The 20,736-nt window shown below is 39.8% G+C and overlaps 3 protein-coding genes across 9 annotated transcripts in view; 2 read left to right on the top strand and 1 right to left on the bottom strand.

Moving 5' to 3' along the window:
- Positions 1-1,780, top strand: part of pds5a (PDS5 cohesin associated factor A) — a 28,210-nt gene extending 26,430 nt beyond the window's left edge. For all 4 annotated transcript variants that reach the window (XM_084931314.1, XM_084931310.1, XM_084931311.1 and 1 more), the window contains exon 33: positions 632-1,780. In XM_084931314.1, the coding sequence (XP_084787440.1) occupies positions 632-635 (4 nt within the window). In that variant the 3' untranslated portion in view covers positions 636-1,780. The remainder of the gene's footprint in view (positions 1-631) is intronic.
- Positions 1,781-1,838: 58 nt separating this feature from the next.
- Positions 1,839-9,595, bottom strand: ube2kb (ubiquitin-conjugating enzyme E2Kb (UBC1 homolog, yeast)). Of its 2 annotated transcripts, XM_084931317.1 has the most exons (8): positions 9,252-9,595; positions 8,320-8,413; positions 8,169-8,227; positions 6,563-6,645; positions 6,384-6,483; positions 6,068-6,196; positions 4,010-4,090; positions 1,839-3,119 (listed from the first exon to the last, which is right to left on the bottom strand). In XM_084931317.1, the coding sequence occupies exons 1-7, from the start codon at positions 9,312-9,314 to the stop codon at positions 4,016-4,018; spliced, it is 603 nt and encodes a 200-aa protein (XP_084787443.1). In that variant the 5' UTR covers positions 9,315-9,595; the 3' UTR covers positions 1,839-3,119; positions 4,010-4,015. The 2 variants fall into 2 exon arrangements, with proteins under 2 accessions (XP_084787443.1, XP_084787442.1); XM_084931316.1 differs by having other exon boundaries at positions 1,839-4,090; positions 9,252-9,591.
- On the top strand, positions 8,962-20,711 carry smim14 (small integral membrane protein 14). Of its 3 annotated transcripts, none has more exons than XM_084931321.1 (5): positions 8,962-9,136; positions 14,135-14,230; positions 14,922-14,970; positions 15,094-15,248; positions 18,294-20,711. In XM_084931321.1, exons 2-5 carry the CDS (start codon positions 14,156-14,158, stop codon positions 18,330-18,332), a joined length of 318 nt encoding a protein of 105 aa, XP_084787447.1. In that variant the 5' UTR covers positions 8,962-9,136; positions 14,135-14,155; the 3' UTR covers positions 18,333-20,711. The 3 variants fall into 3 exon arrangements, with proteins under 3 accessions (XP_084787447.1, XP_084787448.1, XP_084787444.1); XM_084931322.1 differs by lacking the exons at positions 8,962-9,136; positions 18,294-20,711 and adding exons at positions 11,429-11,605; positions 15,357-18,272; XM_084931318.1 differs by lacking the exon at positions 8,962-9,136 and adding an exon at positions 11,433-11,605.
- The last annotated feature ends 25 nt before the right edge of the window (positions 20,712-20,736 follow it).

The raw sequence follows: 20,736 nt of genomic DNA, 5'->3' as shown, positions 1-20,736 counted from the left end.
TTTATACTTAAAATGTCCATTCGCAGCCCTTTTCCACCAATACCTACTTGGCTTAAGTCTATCTCCCTCGGTTTTGGTCATTTTCCATTATCTGAAAGTCCTGTGACATAATTTGTGTGTGACATGAACACAACAATGGAGGATGTGGAAGTGATGGTATACCTGTTTTTGTTTTTTGTTGGTTTATGGGGTTCTTTGTGTAGCTATATCCCTCGTCACTGGCTTTCAAAATGGCAGTTTTGATGTTTGCAAAGGAGTCACTAATGTGACGCCACCGTACAGTCTGTCGGTGCAGAGAGTGCCTACTCTGATGTAGGAGCTTTAAAAAAAGCTTTGATTGTTCCTCCCTCCTCTGGGGTAATGAAAATATTCCTGTGGTCTGAAAGTGATTACTGTTCCTACAGATTTTTGGGGCAACCTGCATTACAAAGTGATCACTACTGAGATGTTGCTCAGAATTTACCTTTTAGTTTTTACAGATGTTTGTACAAGTTGATGAACTCTTGGGGAGATCCCTGATTTAAAGGAACAACCTAAATATTATCTAAGGATTTGTGTACATGTTACGTTGATGATGATTATGATGATGATGATGATTGCGCCGACACTGACTCAAAACTTCGTCTTTCAGGTAAAGAGGAAACCACTGAAGGTGAAACCAAGACTGTAGAGACTGGGCCAGACTCTTCCTTATATCCTCCCAACCCTGCGTACAAGCTCCTCTGACTCTTAAAGCTTTCCTGGATACATTATGGACCTTTCTTAAAACACACAAACAGACACACACACACACTCTAGAAGGTTTTACCTTGTAGTCATGATTTGAAGCTCATTGTATGTAGGTCTTACTCAGAATCATGTTATTTTTTTCCTTTGTGTTTGTTGCTCTTTGCTTCTTTTGTGGAGCCATTTTTAAGAAAAAACAGGATGGACATTTTACAGCCGTTTTAATCTGGTTATGATTGTTGCTTATTAAATCCCCTGGGAAAATCCTACTGTACGTCTCTTGACCTCTTCCTCTTTGTGTCTGTGTTGCACAGTATTTTTTTTTTATTATATTTTTTTTCTCATCGGGTTTTTTACACAGTTATATTTTGTAAATATGCCTGTGTAACTTTCCACTGAAAACTTTTTGAATATCTAAGTGAAAACAGTTAAAATCTTTGCAGCAGTTGGCTTAAATATGGGAACACCTGATGCGTTTAACAGACGTACCGGCACCAAAATTTTATACACTTTGGTAAGTTTAGGTTTCTAACTTTGGTATGTTTAGGTGCTTTCACTTGTTTATAGCATCACAAGGCCAGTTAGAAACTTGCAGGTGCTTCTCAAGTGACACCTGTAATGCTTTTAAAGGCCTTTTGATTTATTTCCAGTGCGTGTAAATGGACAAAATTAAGCGGTCAAGCATTTCTGGATACTGTGCTCCCAGCTCTGCTCGCTGCCTCGTGCCCTGGACATGTCAGAGGCTCTGAAAATGAGCTGGGTTTTAATGACTTTTGTTTTCTTTTTTGTTTTTTTACTTCTGAAGTACGTCACTTTGGATTGCATAAATGATATATAACTATCCAAGTATGTGTTCAGGTTTTTGTTCATCTTTTATGATTGAATATTTTTTGTACTTTTGTCAGTTTTCTGTTGGGTTATTCCTGATTTTTAAGCATCGAGTGAGTGGATGCCATGTGGGTTGTGTTGATGACGGGGACTAAATATGCCTATACTCATGATCATATTTAATTTTTTCCAAAAAGAAAAAAAAAATAAATGCTTTTAGATGTTATGGTGCAGTGCGTTTGTCTCTATGCCTGTGTTTTGGAAGTGCAGATTTCAAAAACAGGTGATTTTTCCACTTTTTTTTTTATTCAAAGAAACATGACACTGTCACAATAAATAACCATGCTTTTTATACTGCGGATGCTTGCTTCCGAGAACAAGGGGAAAAAAAAATAAGTCTCAACCCAAATGGAGAAACTGAGATGCAACAGGCCCTTTTCAATGCTTGTAATCGTGCAATATTGTACATCATGAGGAAGACTGGGGAGGGTGGTGTCCGTTTTTGTCTTTTTCTTAGAAAATATTCGATCCAGCCATCAATGGTGCACTCTAGTGATAAGATGGCTCTTTATTAAGAACCAAACCCAGCTATTTACAAGTAAGGGAGATGGCGTGTGCATTCTGCCTGCCTATGAACTTCCTTTTTTTCCCCCCACTGTGAGCAAAGACAGCTGCACATTAACTCCATGTTGCAGTGTAATACACTGCTGTGCTGGTAGGGACTGAGCTGGAGGTTAAGCAAAATAATTCCTTTATTAAAAACAGAATGGCCCCTTGTGTGAGGATGCATCCACACCCTTTCTCTAAATGCCAAACATGTTTTTACAGTCCATGTACCTCAAAATCAAAAATATGTGAAAACACTTCCCAGGTCTGCTATTTCACTTCATAGAATAACAGGAGTTCCAGCCTCTTTTACTACCTAGAAGACATAGTTCAAAGACGACCTCAGTGAGTGTTTTATTTGGCTGTGTAGTAAAGCATGTTTGGGAATATAGGACATCGCCTATATACCTGTATATATGGCCAAAGCCTTTGATTGACTGGATCAGCAATAAAGTGTACAGCGCCACCTCCTATTGGTTATGTTAATGAGCAGATCCTCAATCTGTGGCCGAGGATGTGCGTATGGTTAAAAAAAATAAAAAATAAAACAGCACTGCAAACCCAAATCCTTAATGTCACTCATCAGAATCTTCCTCTCAAATGTCCGAAAAAAAATTCCATTCGCTTTCCATCAACGTGTTCGGTAGGGCTTTGGTTCCCTACCGGTGTAACGCCAAACTGGGTGGTGCTTGGTGGCTTTCCCCATCAGAAGTTCCAGGTGTCTCTGATTATATAGAATGAGTCCTGTGAGATCCAAGAGTGTAGGAGAGGGGTGTTAAACCAAAAAAACACCCACTGCATCATCTGGCCAAATCAAAATAAAGGCAACAACATGAAAGGACAATAAACACGTGCACAAAAAAAAAAAAAAAAGTTGGACTGTAGATGATTGCAGAAAAAGTGGCTGAGCTGGCTGTTAGCTCCTGTGCCATGAGGGCCAAGATTTTGGCTGTGCCACCCTTTAAAAAAAACAAAATACATTCAGAGGGACTTCTCATGGATCACAAAAGCATGAACACATTTATCTCCTTACAATTGTAAACTAGGCATAGTTTATATTTAAAATAATCTGTTTTACAATGCCATGTAAGGAAAAAAAAAATAAAGTACATCCCCACTGTATTTTCAAATTTACACAGATCTATTTACAGATTTTTCTTCTGTGCATGTGTGCAGATGTGTGTGTGTGTGATTTTGTTCTAAGTCTACATACAGAAAATAAAACCTGTAGATCCAAACTTCTGTAGTGGATTGAGGCATCAATGAAAGGTTGTTCAGGAGAAAAAAAAACATTACACTGCTCATGCACAGCACTATCCAGTCAAGAAAATTTAATCCAGCAAGACTTTTTTTTTTCTTTACAGTACTAAAAGTCTGTAGCAGAGAAACACACACGGTCCAACTGGCTGCCGAAGGAATTAAACGATAATGTAGTGTAGAAGCAGTCAGCAGGCTTTCCTTTCCTTACATTTTACCCTGGAAAATCCACCTGATTACAGCAGCTGTTCGATCCTTTACAACTTTAAGGAAATTTGTGGGGGGAAAAAATAATGTATTTAAAGGGCATGGAAGACTGGATGCATGGGTGGATTTGTTTTATTTTTTTAAGGGTGGGAGGGCTTAATACTGAAATACACATATTGGGTAGGTGGGAGTAAAGACTCGGCAGGCAACGGGGTGCTGTGCATATTGGCAAATGCAGCGCTACTGGTGTTGACTTAGTAGCAAACAAACTGGTAATAAAAGAAGGCTCAGACTGCCATGGTGGATGGGGTGTTTGTTTTCTGTGTAACAAAAGGCAGTGGTGGAGGAGCTGACACTGTGATGAAGGGTTTTTGGATCCTCACACCTGGCTTCAGTTGCTTAGGAGCAGCTCTGTCGCCGTTTCCACGTCCCAGGATTTTGAAGACAAGGCCGCTATTACTGCATTCTGTATAAAAGGAGGAAGAAAAGTTGAAAAATGATTCTCATCTGAGAATTCACAGATCTCACAAAGGCTGCAGAGAACAAGAACCACCAACTGCAGCTGGAGTCCATCCACGAGACAAGAAACCCACTGGAGAGACAGCTAAATATGTGGTTTGTTTGTCATAAAGTACTGCGGTAATGTAAATGTTTGCATAAGCTTACTGCATAATAATAAATTCAAGAACGCATGCTCACGAACTCAAATGAATACTTGTGTGTGTTTTGTGTAATCCATCTTGCAAGGCCAAAATTTACAAGGTTCCAGCCATTTTGAGAAAGTTATTTATACACTAGACACTATTCTGAACTATAACGTAAAGAAAAAAAGATCCACAGACATAAAAAGGAAGAAATCTACATACTATCTACTACAACTACAATCTACTACTTAAAGCCTTAATTCTGGCAGGTAAGAAGGCCATCAGGAGGAAATGGTTGAAAAGTGAGCCCCCAACATTAAACCATATGCACTGCTGAAGAACTTTACAGAGTGAAAAAAAAAACCAAAAAAACCTATGAGTTGAGAATTAATGCCGTCAATACCTTTGACAAAAATCTGAATAAACTATGTAAAGATAAGTTATAACCTGATGTTTCCAGCTTATCAGCACTGTATATCATGCCCCATTCATTTCTTACTTCTGTACCTGTAAAACGTTCTGGTTTAAATAAAGACTATTAAAAAATACTAATGATAATAAAATTCTGGCTCCCGCCAATGCTACCCAATAGCCTCCTACCAGACACGTCTACACTATCAATTTTAAAATCCTATGTTGCCTTGTTCTCAACTTATCGCATTCACGAGAGTTTCAGAAAACTTGACCTCTGACTTTGACATTGAGGTCTCTGAGATTCAAACTTCTCCAAGATTTTTAGGGGACACGCTGCCTCATCCTCGAGTTATCGCATTCACAAATTTAGGTATTCACGTTGCCTGCCCGGCTGCCCCGCAGGGTGATGTCAATATTCCATCAGCCTTTTACAGCTGAGGGGTAAAAATCATGTAAAAATTATTACATCACCATCCAACTTCAAATCACCCCCCCCTCCAAAAAAAAAAAATACATTATACACATATATTATTGTGTATAATGACCGTATTGAATATAATGCCAGCAACAAACCAGAACATCAATGAATCTCATGCAGCGGTCGATCCATCACAGTTCACAGGTTACTGTAATGTGTAGGCGATCATTGTGTGCCAGTTGGTTTAAATCTGACCAAAACTGCAGCAAGAGTAGTGATTCTTGTGAATTGTAATCGAACAGATGCATGACAGATGGCTCGTCATGGTATGAGTTCGTCCAGCATTCAGCTGAACAAACTAAAAAGTTGACACGCCACATCTCACTGTTCATTACCAAATATTTAGTTTTTATCATTGGGTAAAAACATGGCGCCAGAGATGGAACAAGTCTTCAGGGAAGTGAATAGAGGGTGTGGGAGGGTAAAACTTCAAAGAAGTTGAGCATTTCATTATCAGATGAGAAAAGAAAAAGGTAGAAGGGCTCAAACTGAGCAGCTCACGTCTTTTATAGGAAAGAATGAAGCAACAGCTTTCAAAACAAAAGCACTTCTCTTTGTTTCACAAGCACAAAATGCTGTTGAAAGAAGATGTGATGCAACAGTGATGAGCATCGCTCTTTCTAAATGTCTCTAAAGCATGTTGCTGCCATCAAGCTGAAAATAAGCATGTTTCTTAAAATATGATGTTATTATGTTAAATATAAGCTCAGTTTCCCAGACAGCGATTAAGCCTGGTCTTAGACTAAAAACTATTTTATCATTATTTACTTTTTTAACGGAGAGCTTCAGTAAATTTTTCCCTTACTGTAAAACATGGGACGATTAATGTTTGGGAAACTGGCTGATAGAGTGTAACTAAATTTTACCTATAAATGTGAGGGCACAACAAAAACAAAGGGGTTCTGACCTTATCGAAGCCCATGGCACAGAGTTTGTCTATTTTACGTGTATAGTCAGGACTGGAGACAGGAGCGCCCGCGTAGACGTGAGACCAAAGCCTCGCAGTCTGTTTGAACATTTCTGGGTTCTGCTTATACTGAGGATTCAGAAATACAGGTCTGTGAGCAACATCACAAAATTAACTAGCAAATATGGCAGATTTTATTTTAGACACAAGTTCACACCAGGTACCGAGACACGTACAGTTACCCAAATATAATTTGGTACTTTAATATCCGATTATAAGCAGACAAAATGCGAGTCGTGCATTAAGTCCTTCCCACCTGGTTTGCTACTACTGCATCCTGTGGATCGTCTGGTTCTGCTGCAGCGAGGAGAGCCTGTAGAGATAACAGCACTGTCCTCAAGGTCATAGCAGCTGCCCTGAGAGAGGGTGAGAGGGCAGGTTAAGTGGATGGAGCACACAGGCACACTGAGAACAGTTCAGATACTTCGCACTTACCACTGGTCTTTTAAAATGTCCAGGCATATTGCTCCGGTCACAGAACTGATATTAGGATGCCAGATCTTAGTGATGAAGCGCACCTAGGACATACAGATGAGGAAGCGTTATCTAGAGAAGAACGTGAGGTGACAGAAAGAAGAAATATTTACAGTTTCTTACAACAGATATGTCAGCATCCAGGCTACACTACAGTAGCTGTCATTTTACCATGTGCTGATGTATTATAAGCCATTGCGAGGGAAATACTGCAAATTAATGAGCCAGCAGTTATGGTTTATGGCACCACTGCATTTTACATCTAAGTGACAAATTAACTTGATGTGTTAAGCATTTAAATTACTGTATAAGCCAAACGCCGGTAGTTTAAACCCGTAAACTGTTACCTAAAAGGTTATCTGGTGACATCATTTCAGGGAAAGATTGATTTCTTACCACCCCTGTGTTGAGGGTATGTTTATAAGATTCATTTGGTTACAGGAGGGAGACAATAAATGTTTATTTTCACTATTATCAGTATTAGACTTTCTCTTTCGTTTTTAACATACAAGCTAATAGTGACCAGAAACCTGAAAAGGCTGTTTACAAGTCACGTTATGCTGTTCTCTGTTAGAGCACTAACACAAACCTAAGGTTTTGTTAACTGAAGCATAATAGCTGAATTTACCTCAAAACTCTGATGCTCATAAGAATTATAAATTGATTCCGGTCAAAGTGCCACATACTCGCTTCTCTTCATTGGCTCACTGTTAAATCCAGAAATGAATATAAAATCCTTCGACTCACACGCAAAATCTTGAATAATCAGGCCCCATGAGATCCTAAAGACCTCATCTTACTATACACTATACTTCGAATACATATCGTTCTTGGACTGCATACTTGTGGTTCCTAAAGCGTCTAAAAGTAGAATGGGAGGCAGAGGCTTCAGCTTTCACGCCCCTCTTCCGTGAACCAGCTCACATTTTGGATTTGGGAGGCAGACACCATCTTTACTTTTAAAATTAGACTTAAAATTTTACATTTTGATAAAGCATATAGTTAGGGCTGGATCAGATAACCCTGAACCCTCCCTTTGTTATGCTGCTACAAGCTCTGACTGCTGCAGGGCTTCCCATGATGCACTGAATGTTTTGCTCATCATTTATCTCCTTACTCTACCTGTTTTTATTCACCACCACTGTATTTAATCATTAAGCTCTGGTTCGCTCCCCTTTAGTTTGCCTTTTGTCCTATCGGTCTCTGCTTTTTTCGCTTTCCTCTCATCCCCAACTGGTTGTGGCAGACGGCCTCCCTGAGCCTGGTTCTGTAGGAGATTTCTTGTTGCTATATGGGAGTTTTTCCTTCCCACTGTTGCCAAGTGCTTTCTCACAGGGGATTGATGTTTCTGTTATCGTAGAAACATGGGTGCTACATAATTAAAAGTGATTTGAACTGCAGCACTGGGAGCTGTTTTTAGAGTTGGGTACCATGCACAGGGTCACTTGGGCATGAGCAGTGGCAATTAGTGACAACCGGTTTTACAAGCTATAACAAAAGTGTACATGTTTTCAAAATAACTGAACAAGGAAGAGAGGCAGAGGATGAAAGACACTAAAGCAAATACCTTTGGCGGGTTAAAAGGATAAGTTTCTGGGATTTTTATTTCAAGCTGATATCTGCCACCTAGGAAAGAGAGAAAAGCAGACATGCGTTAGTATATCAGACCACATGATGAGTATCACATATCTTGGCCATCATTTCCAATATTACAGTACCTTCATATGGTGTGTCTGGAGGCCCTGCTATCTCACCCCTCAGCTCTGTGAAGTTCTCGTCCACCAAATCTACTTTAATCTGGTTTTTACTCGTCTGTAGGTTGGAACAAATGCAAAAAAGAAAGAAAGAAAGAAAGAAAAAGAAGTTACCCAGCTCATGTCTTCACGTGTTCACATCAAATTGAAAACAAGAAGTCCCTGGCAAGATGGTTGCTAGAAAAGGCACGCTAGTGTCATTTTGTGTTAACATTAAAAACCAATTTGAGCCCCACTCCCAGAGGAAACACTAGGACAATTCAGGTTAGCACCAAAGTTACAAAACTATAAAACAGTATTAACAGGAGTTGGGCAGGGGGTGATATGACAGCATACACCTTTTAAATAAACGCAGTGTATTCAGACTGTTAACAAACAGCTGATTAACGCCTGATAAGTTTGTTGAACGTTGCAGCAAAACATCACGGCTGCTAGTGCTAACTGTGGATACATGTCAAAATAGCGTTAACGTTAGCAAGCCTTGCTAACTGCCGCTAACTCATTTACGCTGCTAAACAGCTGCGGTTCCCTGCCTGAGGCGCTAACAGGCCACACACTCTAGGTTTACTTGACTTGTGTAATTAAAACAAAGGTGTGCGACGTTGTTTGTTAGGCATTCAGGGCCTGTCAGTTGAGAGAGCTGAATCCCCGGTGTTTCCTGAACACACCCACCTGACATAACAAGGGAGGTTCGCCTGGACGCTGATTTGAAGCTAAAGCTAGCTAAAGTTCTCCTGTTTGGGCCTGACCTGCTGCAACAGAGGACCCAAACCTGACTAGGGTAAATCTATTTGGTCACAATAACGGCTGCCGGTAGCGTATATTTTAACAGAGCTGACACAATTTTAAAAAAAGAGCTGAGTAGAAGTGAAAATAAGCCGGTAGCGTTACCGCACCTCTTCGCTTTTGAGAACTTCTTTGAACTCCCGTTTGATCCTTTGGACCGCAATGTTGGCCATGGCTGTGTCTGCTGAGCTGCTGCCGCCGCTGCTGCCTTCAAGCTACACCCGTGGCCCGTCTCCCTGTGTTGTTTGTTTGTTTGTGTGTGTGTGAGGGGGGGGGAGGCCGCCTGTTCGGTGCTTTCCACACTTACGGAGCTCCTTTCACTTTCACCGTGTATAGCGCTTCTTTCCAGCTCAGCGAGAGCTCGCAGTCCGCCTGCCTGCCTGCGCTCAGCGTCAGTCCGTCCAGAACATACACATACACATAGAGAGCAGCTGCATAGAGCACACACTGGAACTTTCATTAATGAGCTCTGGTGACAGCCAACCTGGGTTCATGCTCTTTTGTAACTTCCCTTCAGGGCATTTCTGTCATGGTTTCCATCTGATTGTGAGGGATGTTCTTACTGGAATGGGAACTCTTTCTTACTCACATTTTATCTATATGATGGTCAGTATCTCTGTGTGTGTATGTATGTATGTATGTATGTATATACATACATACATACATACATACACGTGTGTGTGTGTGTGTGTGTGTGTATGTATATATGTATGTATATATATATATATATATATATATATATATATGTGTGTGTGTGTGTAATGTTCTGCATATATGTTAAAAGCCATATATGCTATTAACAGTCACATTGCAGCTTCTGTCACTCCCTAAGTATCTTATGATAACTGGCGCAGGCAGCTGTCTATGTAGAGTGCACACACGCTTCATCTACAGTTCTTCAGCTTAAACTTAAAACTTTTCAGCTGCATTCACACCTTCGTGGTTTGTAACATGAATGGCATTTCAGTGGCTTTCATCTCTTGGAGGTGAAGAAGAGAGCGGATGGAGGGGGTGGGGGCATGTTATGAGGGGTGATTTGAGACAGAAAGATGCAAGAGTGAAGGGGAGGTTTATAAGATGATATGATGTATGGTTTGGAGATGTCAAAACTGACAAAAAGACAGAAGGCTGAGCAGAAGGTGACAGAGCTGAAGATTCTCAAGTTTTCATTGGGATTGACCAGCATGGACAGGAATAGAAATCAGTACATTAGAGGGACAGCTCAGGTTGAGCAGTTTGGAGATAAAGTTGTAGAGACAAGGCTGAGATGGTATGGGCATGTACAGAGGAGGAAAGGAGATATATTAGGCAAAGGATGTTGAAAATGGAGCTGCCAGGCAGTAGGGAAAAAGAAGGCCCGCAGAGGAGGTTAATGGATGTAATGGAGGAGGACATGCAGAAGGTTTGTGTGACAGAGATGGATACTAGGGACAGGGTGAGATGGAGATGGATGATCCATTGTGGCGAACCCTAAAGGGACCAGATGAAAGAAAAGGAGTTGCTTCCATCTCTTACAGATGCATCTTTATAGTCACTAGTATAAACTTTTGTTTCATTCACAGAAGTGAATATATTCCAGGTTGGTAACAGATGAAAGTAAGATAAAGAACCTCTCATATATTTTTTTATATTGATAATAATATTAATAATAACCTCCACATATATTATTATATTCAATGAGATGTCTTTTTAAAAATGTTTTGGTGCAATGACAGATTGCACTGTTTGTTTGGGGGGGGGGGGGGGGGGGTTAATGGTGTGTGTAACTGAGCTTGTAATGTTTCTAAAACTTGGAAAATACAACAGGTTGGTGCTTCTCTGGCTCTTATTTCTAAGTATTGGTGTCTTATAAGCTTATTTGGGAATGGTGATAGATTAACTTCCACTCCCACAGTGACAAAATAAAACCAATAAGTTATATAATAAATAAATAAATAAAAGCCCAGATTCAAAGTTAAAGTTTGTGCTGCAGAAAGGTATCTCTTTGTTTTCCTTATTTAAAATAATAACATTTATATAGTAGCATAAAAATTAAATACTTTAACTAATGAAAACTTTAAGTAATGAAAAGTATTCAAGTCGAATCCACCACCATGTATTTGGTTACACAACTGCACAGATGTTGTAGGTTCATGGGCCTCTGTAAGCTGACAGGCAACTGGACTGTTTGTTTACTATCCAGAAAAAGTGATCGTTGCTTGTTGTGATTGGCTCAAAGGGCCCGCCCATCAGACTTTCAGACCAATAAGCAGGACAGCTGTTTGGCTGAACACAGAGCAGAGCCATCGGGGAGCCGCCCCACTCCCGAGGTCCCGGATGAAGAATAGCCGCTGGCTCACGTGTATTAAACAAAACACAGACGGTGGTTTGATGTGTTTGCAGTTTGATGGTCTCCGTGTAGAGCAGCGGTGCAGCTCAGGCCCCTGAGAGACAGTGATCATTTTCTTAACATCACGCAGCTCCAGTAAGTCGCTGTTTTTTGCTCTCATGTCTTTGTTCAGTTAATAACAATCTAAAGACAAGGGAGGGGGAGGGGGGGGGGTATGGGTGTGAGTTTCCTCTGGCTTGGCTTGCGGGGTTAGCAAGAAGCTAGTGTAAACGTTAGGCTAAATCACGTAATTTTAAAACTACAGGGAAGTAACCGTAGATGTATTTGACCTCGTTTTAGCTGACTTCCGCAAAAGTGCAGGCAGTCACCCGTGGATCATACTGCAACCTGTGTATGTCTGATCTTAAACCTCCTGCAGTCTTACTCGGAAAGCCGCGCAGTGACAGATTACGGTCTTCGGCTTTAGCTGTGTTGATTCAGGTTGTTTGTGGTGTTGTTGCACTATGTTGCTTCACATATTTGTGTTGTTTAGTTTACTGTCATTGACGACAGTGGGGTGGAGAAAAAAGCTAGCTATAAGCCAATAGAAATTTAACAGCACCACCAAATGAAACCTTTAGAATGCCCATAAAGTTCACCCAACAGCCCTCTAATTTATTACACAATCTTTGGCTGAAGGCTGTGAGGTTTAGCCAGGTGTGCATCACTGGCCGCTGGGTGTAGTCAGTCTTAGGTAAACATGTTTGGCTTTTTATTTTTTTTTAATTTTGTTTCTTTGTGGTGTAGACAGATAATTCGGATGTCTATTGTGTGCTGGTGGATGCATAGCAAGAGACATGAAAATAAAATAAATGGTTGAAAATATCCTAATCACTGTATATATGTTGGCCGCTGTTTTGTTTTTTTGTTTTGTTTTTAAATGATAAGAAGATATAATCTTGAAAGAAATGTCAGCCAGTAAAATCAGCCAATCCCATCACAGGTATTCGGTGCATTTAGGCGTGCAGATAAGGTCGAGAAGAACTCCCGAGGTTCATTGTTTGTAACAGAATGTGGAAGAAAGGGGATTTAAGTGACTTTGAACACAGCGTGAAAGTTGGTGCCAGATGGGCTGTGTTTCAGTAACTGCTGGGTCCTATTCCAGGATGAGGTTTAATTTAAAAACTCTGAGTTTGTTAATCCTGAGTTGAGGGGAAACTCTGGGTTTTCTGTTCCAGAGAGAGCATTAACTTCAACTCTGAGCCAGTGTCCAGGGGTAACACTGTGTGAACCCAACCTGCTCACTGGCCGGTTTTCTTCAACAAACTCTGAGATTCTATCAGAGCTCATAGCAGCGCAAATCCATTTGCAGAAGCCTCAGGTTATAGTTTGCAGTTTTTTATACTTAATATGAGCGCTTTTATAATCAACCAATACTCAGTGTAAAGATGTATCCAGCAATTACACTGCAGATTTATTTTCAGTGCAAAATAAACTCTGTGCTCTCTGTTATAACCTCTGTGACTCTGTGGGCAGTAATTGAGCTGCCACATTGAACCTTGAAGCAAATGGGCTACAGCAGCAGAAGACCACACCTGGTGCTACTCATGTTAGAAATAGGAAGGTTACCGTTCACATGGGCTCATTAAAATTGACAACAGAAGATTGGAAAAATGTTGTCTGGTCTGACCAGTCTCAATTTGTGCAGTGACATTTAGATGATAGAGTTAGAATTTGGCGTAAACAGCCTGAAAGTATGAATTTTCAGGTTTCATATAAGATGATGGTTCAGCAGCCTGAATTGTTGAGGCTGCTGGTAATGTAATGGGCCCAACAAAGTACTGGCAAGGTGTACCTAAGAAAGTGGAAATGAATGTATTTCAGTATCGTTATGAGCTTTAGAAGTTCATCTGGGGTTTGTTATGGGTTGATAACCACGATTAGACACCTGTAGCAGACATCTGTGTGTTTGTGGTTGTTTTGTTTTTTGGTTTTTTTTTGGTTTTTTTTGTTTGTTTTTTTTAACCATTGTCAGTGTGTGTTTCACCTCCATCATTGTCAGCATTAACCAGCTTGATCTTACTCCATCAATGCTTTATCCAAGCCAGTAATAGCTCATCTTCCTTTGTCACTCATAATGACAGCAATCATCCAAGTTCTTGCTAGTATGAGCCACTTTATTAGCAGGCTCTAAGCTCATAGTTGGACTGCTAGTTTGTGTCATATGGATTCATCTTTTAAAAAAAAAGTATGTTCATACAAAACATGCTAATACACTGAGAGTGCAGAAATCAGCTCTGAATGATCCAACATGGTGTTTCATAAAGGGCTTCATAGAGTGATAAAGGTGAAGGCTATTTTAAATAGAGGCTCAACATTCCACAGTTAAAGTTTATTTTCTCTTTCAAGGTTACTGCGATGAAACTGTGAGATTGGCGGAATATGGGGATTTGTTGGTATTCCCAGCAAAAGCTAGAAAACCGAAATTAACTTTTCACTGTTGCTGACATGCAGCAAAACGAAACGCCAGCACTCTATGCTGAGTCTCCTTACCTAAACAGTCTCCTCCCCCTAATCAGTGTGCGCTTGTAGAACAACAATAGAGCGAAGCAGTGACGAGAGGGAGTGTTAGGTTTCTTTCAGTTGTTCATGTACGTCCTAGTTACATGCTGTACTTCTCTTCAGGTGGATACTGTCTGGTGAGGAATGGCGGAGGGAGGCTTTGACCCTTGTGAGTGCATCTGCACCCAGGAGTACGCAATGAGGCGCCTCATCAATTTGGTAAGCGACACAGCTTGGAGGTTTTCTAAATCGCCTCTAATTTAAGTTGAAGAGACGGCGTGTAGACATGTCAAAATATTCAAAGTATGTGGTGTGAAGTGATAAAATCATCAGCTGAAGTTAAAAAGGAAACGAAGATCAACTTGCAAGTAAATTCAAGCCTTAAAGAGATGTGGGGAGAAGGAAATGCAAAGCTACATCCTGGTTCCTGCTCAGTGTTTGTCTTGAGAGCCTATCTGCTCTGCCATGCAAAGACAGTTTTATTGCCCTCAGGCTTGTATTGTGCTTGGAAATATACTTTGGCTGTTCTTATTTCAAAGTATAACATTTGTTGTTGTGAGTTTCCCAGTTTCATGAAGGACACAGTTCATAGTTACTGTATGTCAGCTTACAGTTGACCTAATTTACATTTCGTGCACAGGTGTAGCCTACATGGCAGAGAGCTGGATACACACTGGGCCATCTGATTTGCTTACAGTATTAAAGGATGTTGTTCAGATGTTAAAATAATTCTTCGTCATAGCTATAGTGTTTATCTCAGGAACCAGGTAGAGCTCAGATGGTGGCTTTGTAACACTGCTGACCACAATATCTCTGCTGGTTAATGAATCAAAGTTTGTAGGCAGTGTCATTTCCTCCCAGTTTGAGGGCAAAGAGTAAATCATTTTGTTCTTCTGTAATTTTCTTCCAGCTGAGGCAATCTCAGTCCTACTGCACAGACACAGAGTGCCCTCAGGAACGTATGTATGAACTTCTCTCAGTGTAGCTCACATTTTGTAAGTGTTTGAACGCACGATAGGACTCAAATGTGTGTCTGAATAAGAAGTATTTTATTTTATTTATTTATTTATTTTTTTCTTCAGTGCCAGGTCCCAGTGGGTCAGTGGGCGGGGGAGGTGACCTGACCCTCCCTATGGTTCTGATGGGATGGGCGGTGTTAGCCCTGGTCCTGTTTTTGCTGCGCCCATCCAGTCTCAGGGGAACCCATCATTCTGGCAAGCCCAGTGGACCCCGCAATGTGAGTGCAGATCACACTCATTTTACATAACAAATATATCTGAAACGTAAAGACGTACAGTAATGTGCAAAAGTCTTGAACTGCCACTCATCTCTTTATATTTGCTAGGAAAATTAGAAAGGTGCAGCAGGTGCAGGACAAGACTTTGAGATGATGTTCATCTGCTGGAGACGTGTTTTTATGCCTGACACTTCCTGACATGTTATCTTTTGCATTTTGTATAGATTCAACTAAAGAAATGGGGAAAATGTTTTTGCAAAAGACAAAGTGACAAAGGTCTTTGCTAAGTTACCTGTTATGTGTATGCACAAAACTAGTTAATGCCTTGCATTAACTACCTGCAAAGTCTGGCTTTTTGAAAACAAAATAAAAAGACATGAGGTGTGGCTCAAGACTTTTGCACAGTACTGCAGTTTTTTTTTTCTTTTTTTCCCTTTTGCCTCCACCTGAACAGTCCAGATACCACGTGCACATTAAATAAAAAGGAAGGTGTTTTATCAGGGAAACATATTTCCTTGAATCTAATAATGCAAAGTGTGATTGCTATGAATGAAAGAGAGCTATTATTACAGATGATTAAATAGAAAAGCCAATTTGGTTGTTAATACGCTGTATTCTGCTTCTTATTAAAAGAAATTCATGGTAAAAATATTACCGAAAAAGGTTTTACATCTGGTGTGTACTGCAGAGTTAGTAGGGCTAACAGCTGCTGCATGAACTTATGTTTAAAAAAAAAAAACATAGAATCAGCCTAAAAACACAGAAGAAGGACCTTTAGTCATTGCAATAAGAGACTTGGGGAAGCACGGAGGAAAATCTGCGTCATCTGAAATTTAAAAAAAGGTTTTCTTGTAATGAGGTCAGGGGATTAGACAAACCTGATACCTCTCTGACAAGGCACATGTCTTTTATAACAAAAGGCTGCAACATAAAACCAACCAAGATCTCAGAGTAAAACTAACATAAAGTCACCTCCAAACAAGTTTTTCTGCCACTAAACATTTGATTTTTGAATTTCTCTCTGCCTGCTTTCCTGTCCTTTTCACTTCTGTCAATAAACATTACTAATAGTAATAATAAATGTAATTCTTGGGAATGTTGTTGTCATAGCTCTGTTGATTTTTATAACTGTGTGTATTATTTGAGTTTTAGACAAGTAACATTATTTCCCAATGCAAAAAACGCAGTTGCTGTATTTGAAAGCGGATAGGTTAATATTTGCAAAGATGACTAATTCTCTCCCTGAATAGAAACCAGGAACCTAATATTTATTCTGTGACGTCCTTCACAGACCAAACTGGAGCTTTATTTTAAGGACAACATATTATGACATTGTGGTTATTATGGTTTTGGGGGGGTTCTCCTTCCCTCATAGATCATTTTATGTGTATGTGACAAAAATCTGCAGAGTTGCAAAGCTCAACTCTAACAGCGAGTCTTTCCTATAATCTAATTTTTTATTTTAAAAAGAGGAAAGAATAGCATTTCTGCTATACTTGAGTCTACAAAAAGTGACTATAATGAGCAGCTGCCTCACAAACATTTTTATTTACTATCTATAGCATCTTGTCCCATCTCTAATGCTAAAATGTGTCAGCAGGTCTGCTAAATCTTCAAAGACTATATGCTGATTTACAAGACTTGGTGGATTACTTTTGTTCTTGATGCCACTGTCGCCATTAGCTTTATATGGCTAATGAGAAACTGCAGAAACTTCAGACCTTACTTATGAAATACTAGGAGGAGGGTGTGTGTCAGTGTGTTTGCATGTTGCCTTTTGTGTTGTGAAGTGCAGCCTCGTCATAACCAACTGCTTCATTAGCAAGTTCTCTCTTCCTCTTATATTTTATTTAACCACACTACAGACGGACAAGCGCCTGTTTTTATGCGTTGTGGTTAGCAACAACGACGGTAACACCATCGCGTGTCTGTTTGTTTATGTTCCACATAAACCTTTCACAATAAAGCTCAAGATCCTGTTGAGACTTTTCAAAATAAACTGAATCACGTGAAAGAGCAGATTATTTACGGATGAGAAATAAAAAAGAGCTACCAGGTGCTAAAAAATAAACCTTAGACTCAAACGTTAGAACAGGCTTTTCCCCGCAGCACGCCGTGTAATAAATACTCAGAAAGAAAACGGCGGCCTTTACAACTTATGTCTGAAAATGTATAGTTTCATGCATCGGTTAAAACACTCGACTCCAGCTACATGACGCACAGCTGGAAACACTTCCCGCAAGTCGAGCTGCCCGAGATTCACAGAATTTACAGAAAAGGTTACATTTTTGTGATTTATATCGTTATCGGGACGATGGAATTCTTATATCGGGATATGAGATTTTGGTCCTATCGCACAGCCCTAATTTATAGACATTTTTGGATTTGACTGGTAATTCCATGCTAGGAGTTTTTAAATCCCAGTGATCTTTGAAAATACATTCACAAAAGCCAATTACAGCTGCTCCCTTATTTACAAGGATTTGCAACAGGTGCAGGAAAACAAAACAAAGCTAGCTCTAAGAGTGGCCAAGTCAACAGTGTGGTACATTCTTAAAAAGAATAAATGCTCTGACAAGCCCAGCAATGCCAAAATACATGAAAGGCCACAGATGAAGTAAAATGCATGATGACAGAAACTTTTCCTTGGCTAAGAAAAACAGCTTCACATCATCTAACCAAGTCAAGAGCACTCAAGTAGGTAGACTTGTCATCGTCTAAAATGACCTTGGCAAAGATGTCTTCCAGAATGGAAATACAGAGGATTCAAAACTATGTGCAAACCACTGGTTACTCTGAAGGACAAGAAAGTCAGATTAGACTTTGGCAGACAACATCTAAAAGAGTTCTTTGGAAGATTAAACCAAGATTAACTTGTACCAGAATGATGGGAAAGGAAATGCTGCAAGCCTGCACACTATCTGTGAGGCAAAACCAAAAAAAAAGGTTAAAAACATTGTCTTTTTTCATGTAATTATACCCAAATCTGACATATATAAATTTATTATTTTTTTATTTATTTCTGGGTTTGTTTGTTTTTTGCAGAGTGATGGAAGAGAGCCCCCAGCACCACCTATCGACTAGCAGTGGAGCCAAACAAACAGCAAATATACACCTCCTCTGACTGGAGTTGCACAGTAGCTGCAACCAGGACAGCACCATCTGTCTTTCTGTCAACATTCCCTCACATATCGTTTTCTTTCTTCTTCTGATGCTGTCGCAGACTTGTCTTTGATTTCTTATTACTAGAGTCCAACTGATCAACGAGGCCAGCACAACTATGATATTTAAAGGGGACCTATTATGCTCATGTCCAGCTCCAAAACTTATTTTACTCAATTAGTATGGCATGATTTAGAGTTTGAAATGATCCTTTTTTAGGTTTACACTTGTCCTGGTGCAGCTCCTTAGCTGGAGAGGTGTTAGCCCCTCCCTCTTTAAGTCAGCTTCATTCTTATTCGCTGCCATGCGCAGAATTTGAAATGAAGGTGGGTGTAGCTTCTATGCGTACAGTCAGAGCTGCAAGCCTGATATCAATTAAGGATTACTGCTCTCACTGACATCACAAAGGAGGAAGAGTAGAAAAAACTGAGCAACTTTGACCGTATTTAGTATGAGCATCCACCCATGTAAAAGCATATATGTGACACACATGGGGAAAATGGTGAAAAGCAAAATATGTCCTCTTAAAAACAGTTGCATTTCTCAATTCAAAGGTTACTAATCTGTTTTGCCTACTTAAACTCACTATAAACTTAAAAAAAACAAGGTACGGGCTGAAAACTGAGATTTTTCAGTCAAACGCAAAAGATTTTATCCAGAGGAATGTGATAATAGCTGAACACAATCACATAAAAAATCTAAAACTTGTTACGACACATGGCTTTTCATAGCAGAAGTACACACTCAACTACCAAACAGCTGTGGCTTAAAAATATATATGGGTTGGATTTGCTTAAATGAGCAATCGCAGGCATCAGAGCTGGTCCCTGATCCCAGCTGTGATGTCTGTGGATCTGCAGAGACTCAGATGCAAATCTATGATGAAGGAATGTGTCACATAATCGGGGAAGAAGGGAGGGGGCAGTAGTAAAGAGTTCCTGTTGGGTCGTTAAATTGTTTTTCTGGTGCTTGAAATAATAAAGGGTGGAGGGTCCTTCAGTCTCTCTCAAACATTCCACACTTCTTACTTTATGAAGATAAAACTCTATACGGTGCCAGTAACCATGACATTTTGTATCATGTTTTAGTTTCATATTTAACCCTGCAGAATTTATTTGATAAGGTTATAGTCTCATTACAGTAACACAACATAGGATTCTTAATGCAGTGAGTAAGTCTAGTGTGTTTACATTCAGGCCTTGGTGAGATACTCATCTGACTCAAGCAGGTAGTCAGCTCTGCTATATTGACTGTAAGGCTGTCCCTTTAAATAAGGTGGTGCAGCAGCACGTTTGAAGGACAAAATTGAAGTTGATCTGTAAAATGTGAGCAAAATATTTGATGCACACACCAGAGAAAACAATTATTCACCTCCAGTAATACAGAGATGCTTAGCCTCATTTGACAAAATGAAACGATCTGCAGTTATATCATCATCGTATGTTAGGATGATTGTGTGTATTATTGTACTTTAAGTTGTACTAGTAGCCAAAATAATACATTATTAGCACTTTTTTGATTCCTTTTGAAGGTCTTGTGTACAGATTAAGCTTTCTAAAAGATGAACACAATCAAAGTTTCTGCTTCACAACTTCTGTACCACGGTTTGTCAGTGGAAATTAATGAAACGTGCCAATGTCAGTTTTTAGTTTCGAATTATTTGTGTTGAAATGGCAATACTGAGGGGTCCTTTTATTATTTTCACTTTATTTGGGAATGATTTTTCATTTTCCACATTTTAATTGGGAACATTACCGATACTGGAGCCTTACCATAAATAAATATATAGCTCCCTCCTATTGTATTGACCCACACAAAGCAACAAAACCATTGAACCCACATATTTTCAGAACCATCAGCTGAGTGAGTCTGTTTGTGTTTTGTGAACATCTGTATAGTGTGTGGTTATTAAAGTGTATATGAGCCTTGGGATATATCCCAGGGTGTCTGTGATACCAGAAATTACATGCATTAATCTTAAAATGGAAGAGTATTTGTTGAATGCATGGAGGGAGTTTTAAACACTCATCTGAATCTGGCTGCTCTTCATTATCAGCGAAAGTCCTCTGAATTATGTTGTACTATGGCTTTCTAGGGTTGTTCTGCGAGGTCACGGGGAAGAGCTGAAAGATTGAAAATGCTGGGTCAATTGTATGGTATCAATGGGGAAGCCATGAGACTATTGAGATTGGTGGCATCGCAGTAGACCTCAATTTACACTGTTACTGTTTAAGAGTAAAAGGGCTTCAACTATGCACTTTTCCTACAACAAAACAGAAAATAAAAAGACTTATGTCTGAAGCTTGGCTGTGTTTTTGTGTGAAGC

This window comes from Perissodus microlepis, chromosome 6 (genome assembly GCF_051167445.1).
Source record: "Perissodus microlepis isolate ML-2025 ecotype Zambia chromosome 6, ASM5116744v1, whole genome shotgun sequence".
Lineage (NCBI taxonomy): Eukaryota > Metazoa > Chordata > Actinopteri > Cichliformes > Cichlidae > Perissodus > Perissodus microlepis.
This window is presented reverse-complemented; position numbering and strand designations above follow the sequence as displayed.

Coding starts and splice junctions, on each gene's coding strand:
- smim14 (XM_084931321.1), top strand. CDS start 14,156: ATGGCGGAGGGAGGCTTTGACCCTTGTGAGTGCATCTGCACCCAGGAG. Junction 14,231..14,921: donor TGAGGCGCCTCATCAATTTG/GTAAGCGACACA, acceptor ATTTTCTTCCAG/CTGAGGCAATCTCAGTCCTA. Junction 15,249..18,293: donor AGCCCAGTGGACCCCGCAAT/GTGAGTGCAGAT, acceptor TGTTTTTTGCAG/AGTGATGGAAGAGAGCCCCC.
- ube2kb (XM_084931317.1), bottom strand. CDS start 9,314: ATGGCCAACATTGCGGTCCAAAGGATCAAACGGGAGTTCAAAGAAGTT. Junction 6,646..8,168: donor ATCCTTTTAACCCGCCAAAG/GTATTTGCTTTA, acceptor TGTATGTCCTAG/GTGCGCTTCATCACTAAGAT. Junction 4,091..6,067: donor GTGCCATGGGCTTCGATAAG/GTCAGAACCCCT, acceptor CCTTTTATACAG/AATGCAGTAATAGCGGCCTT.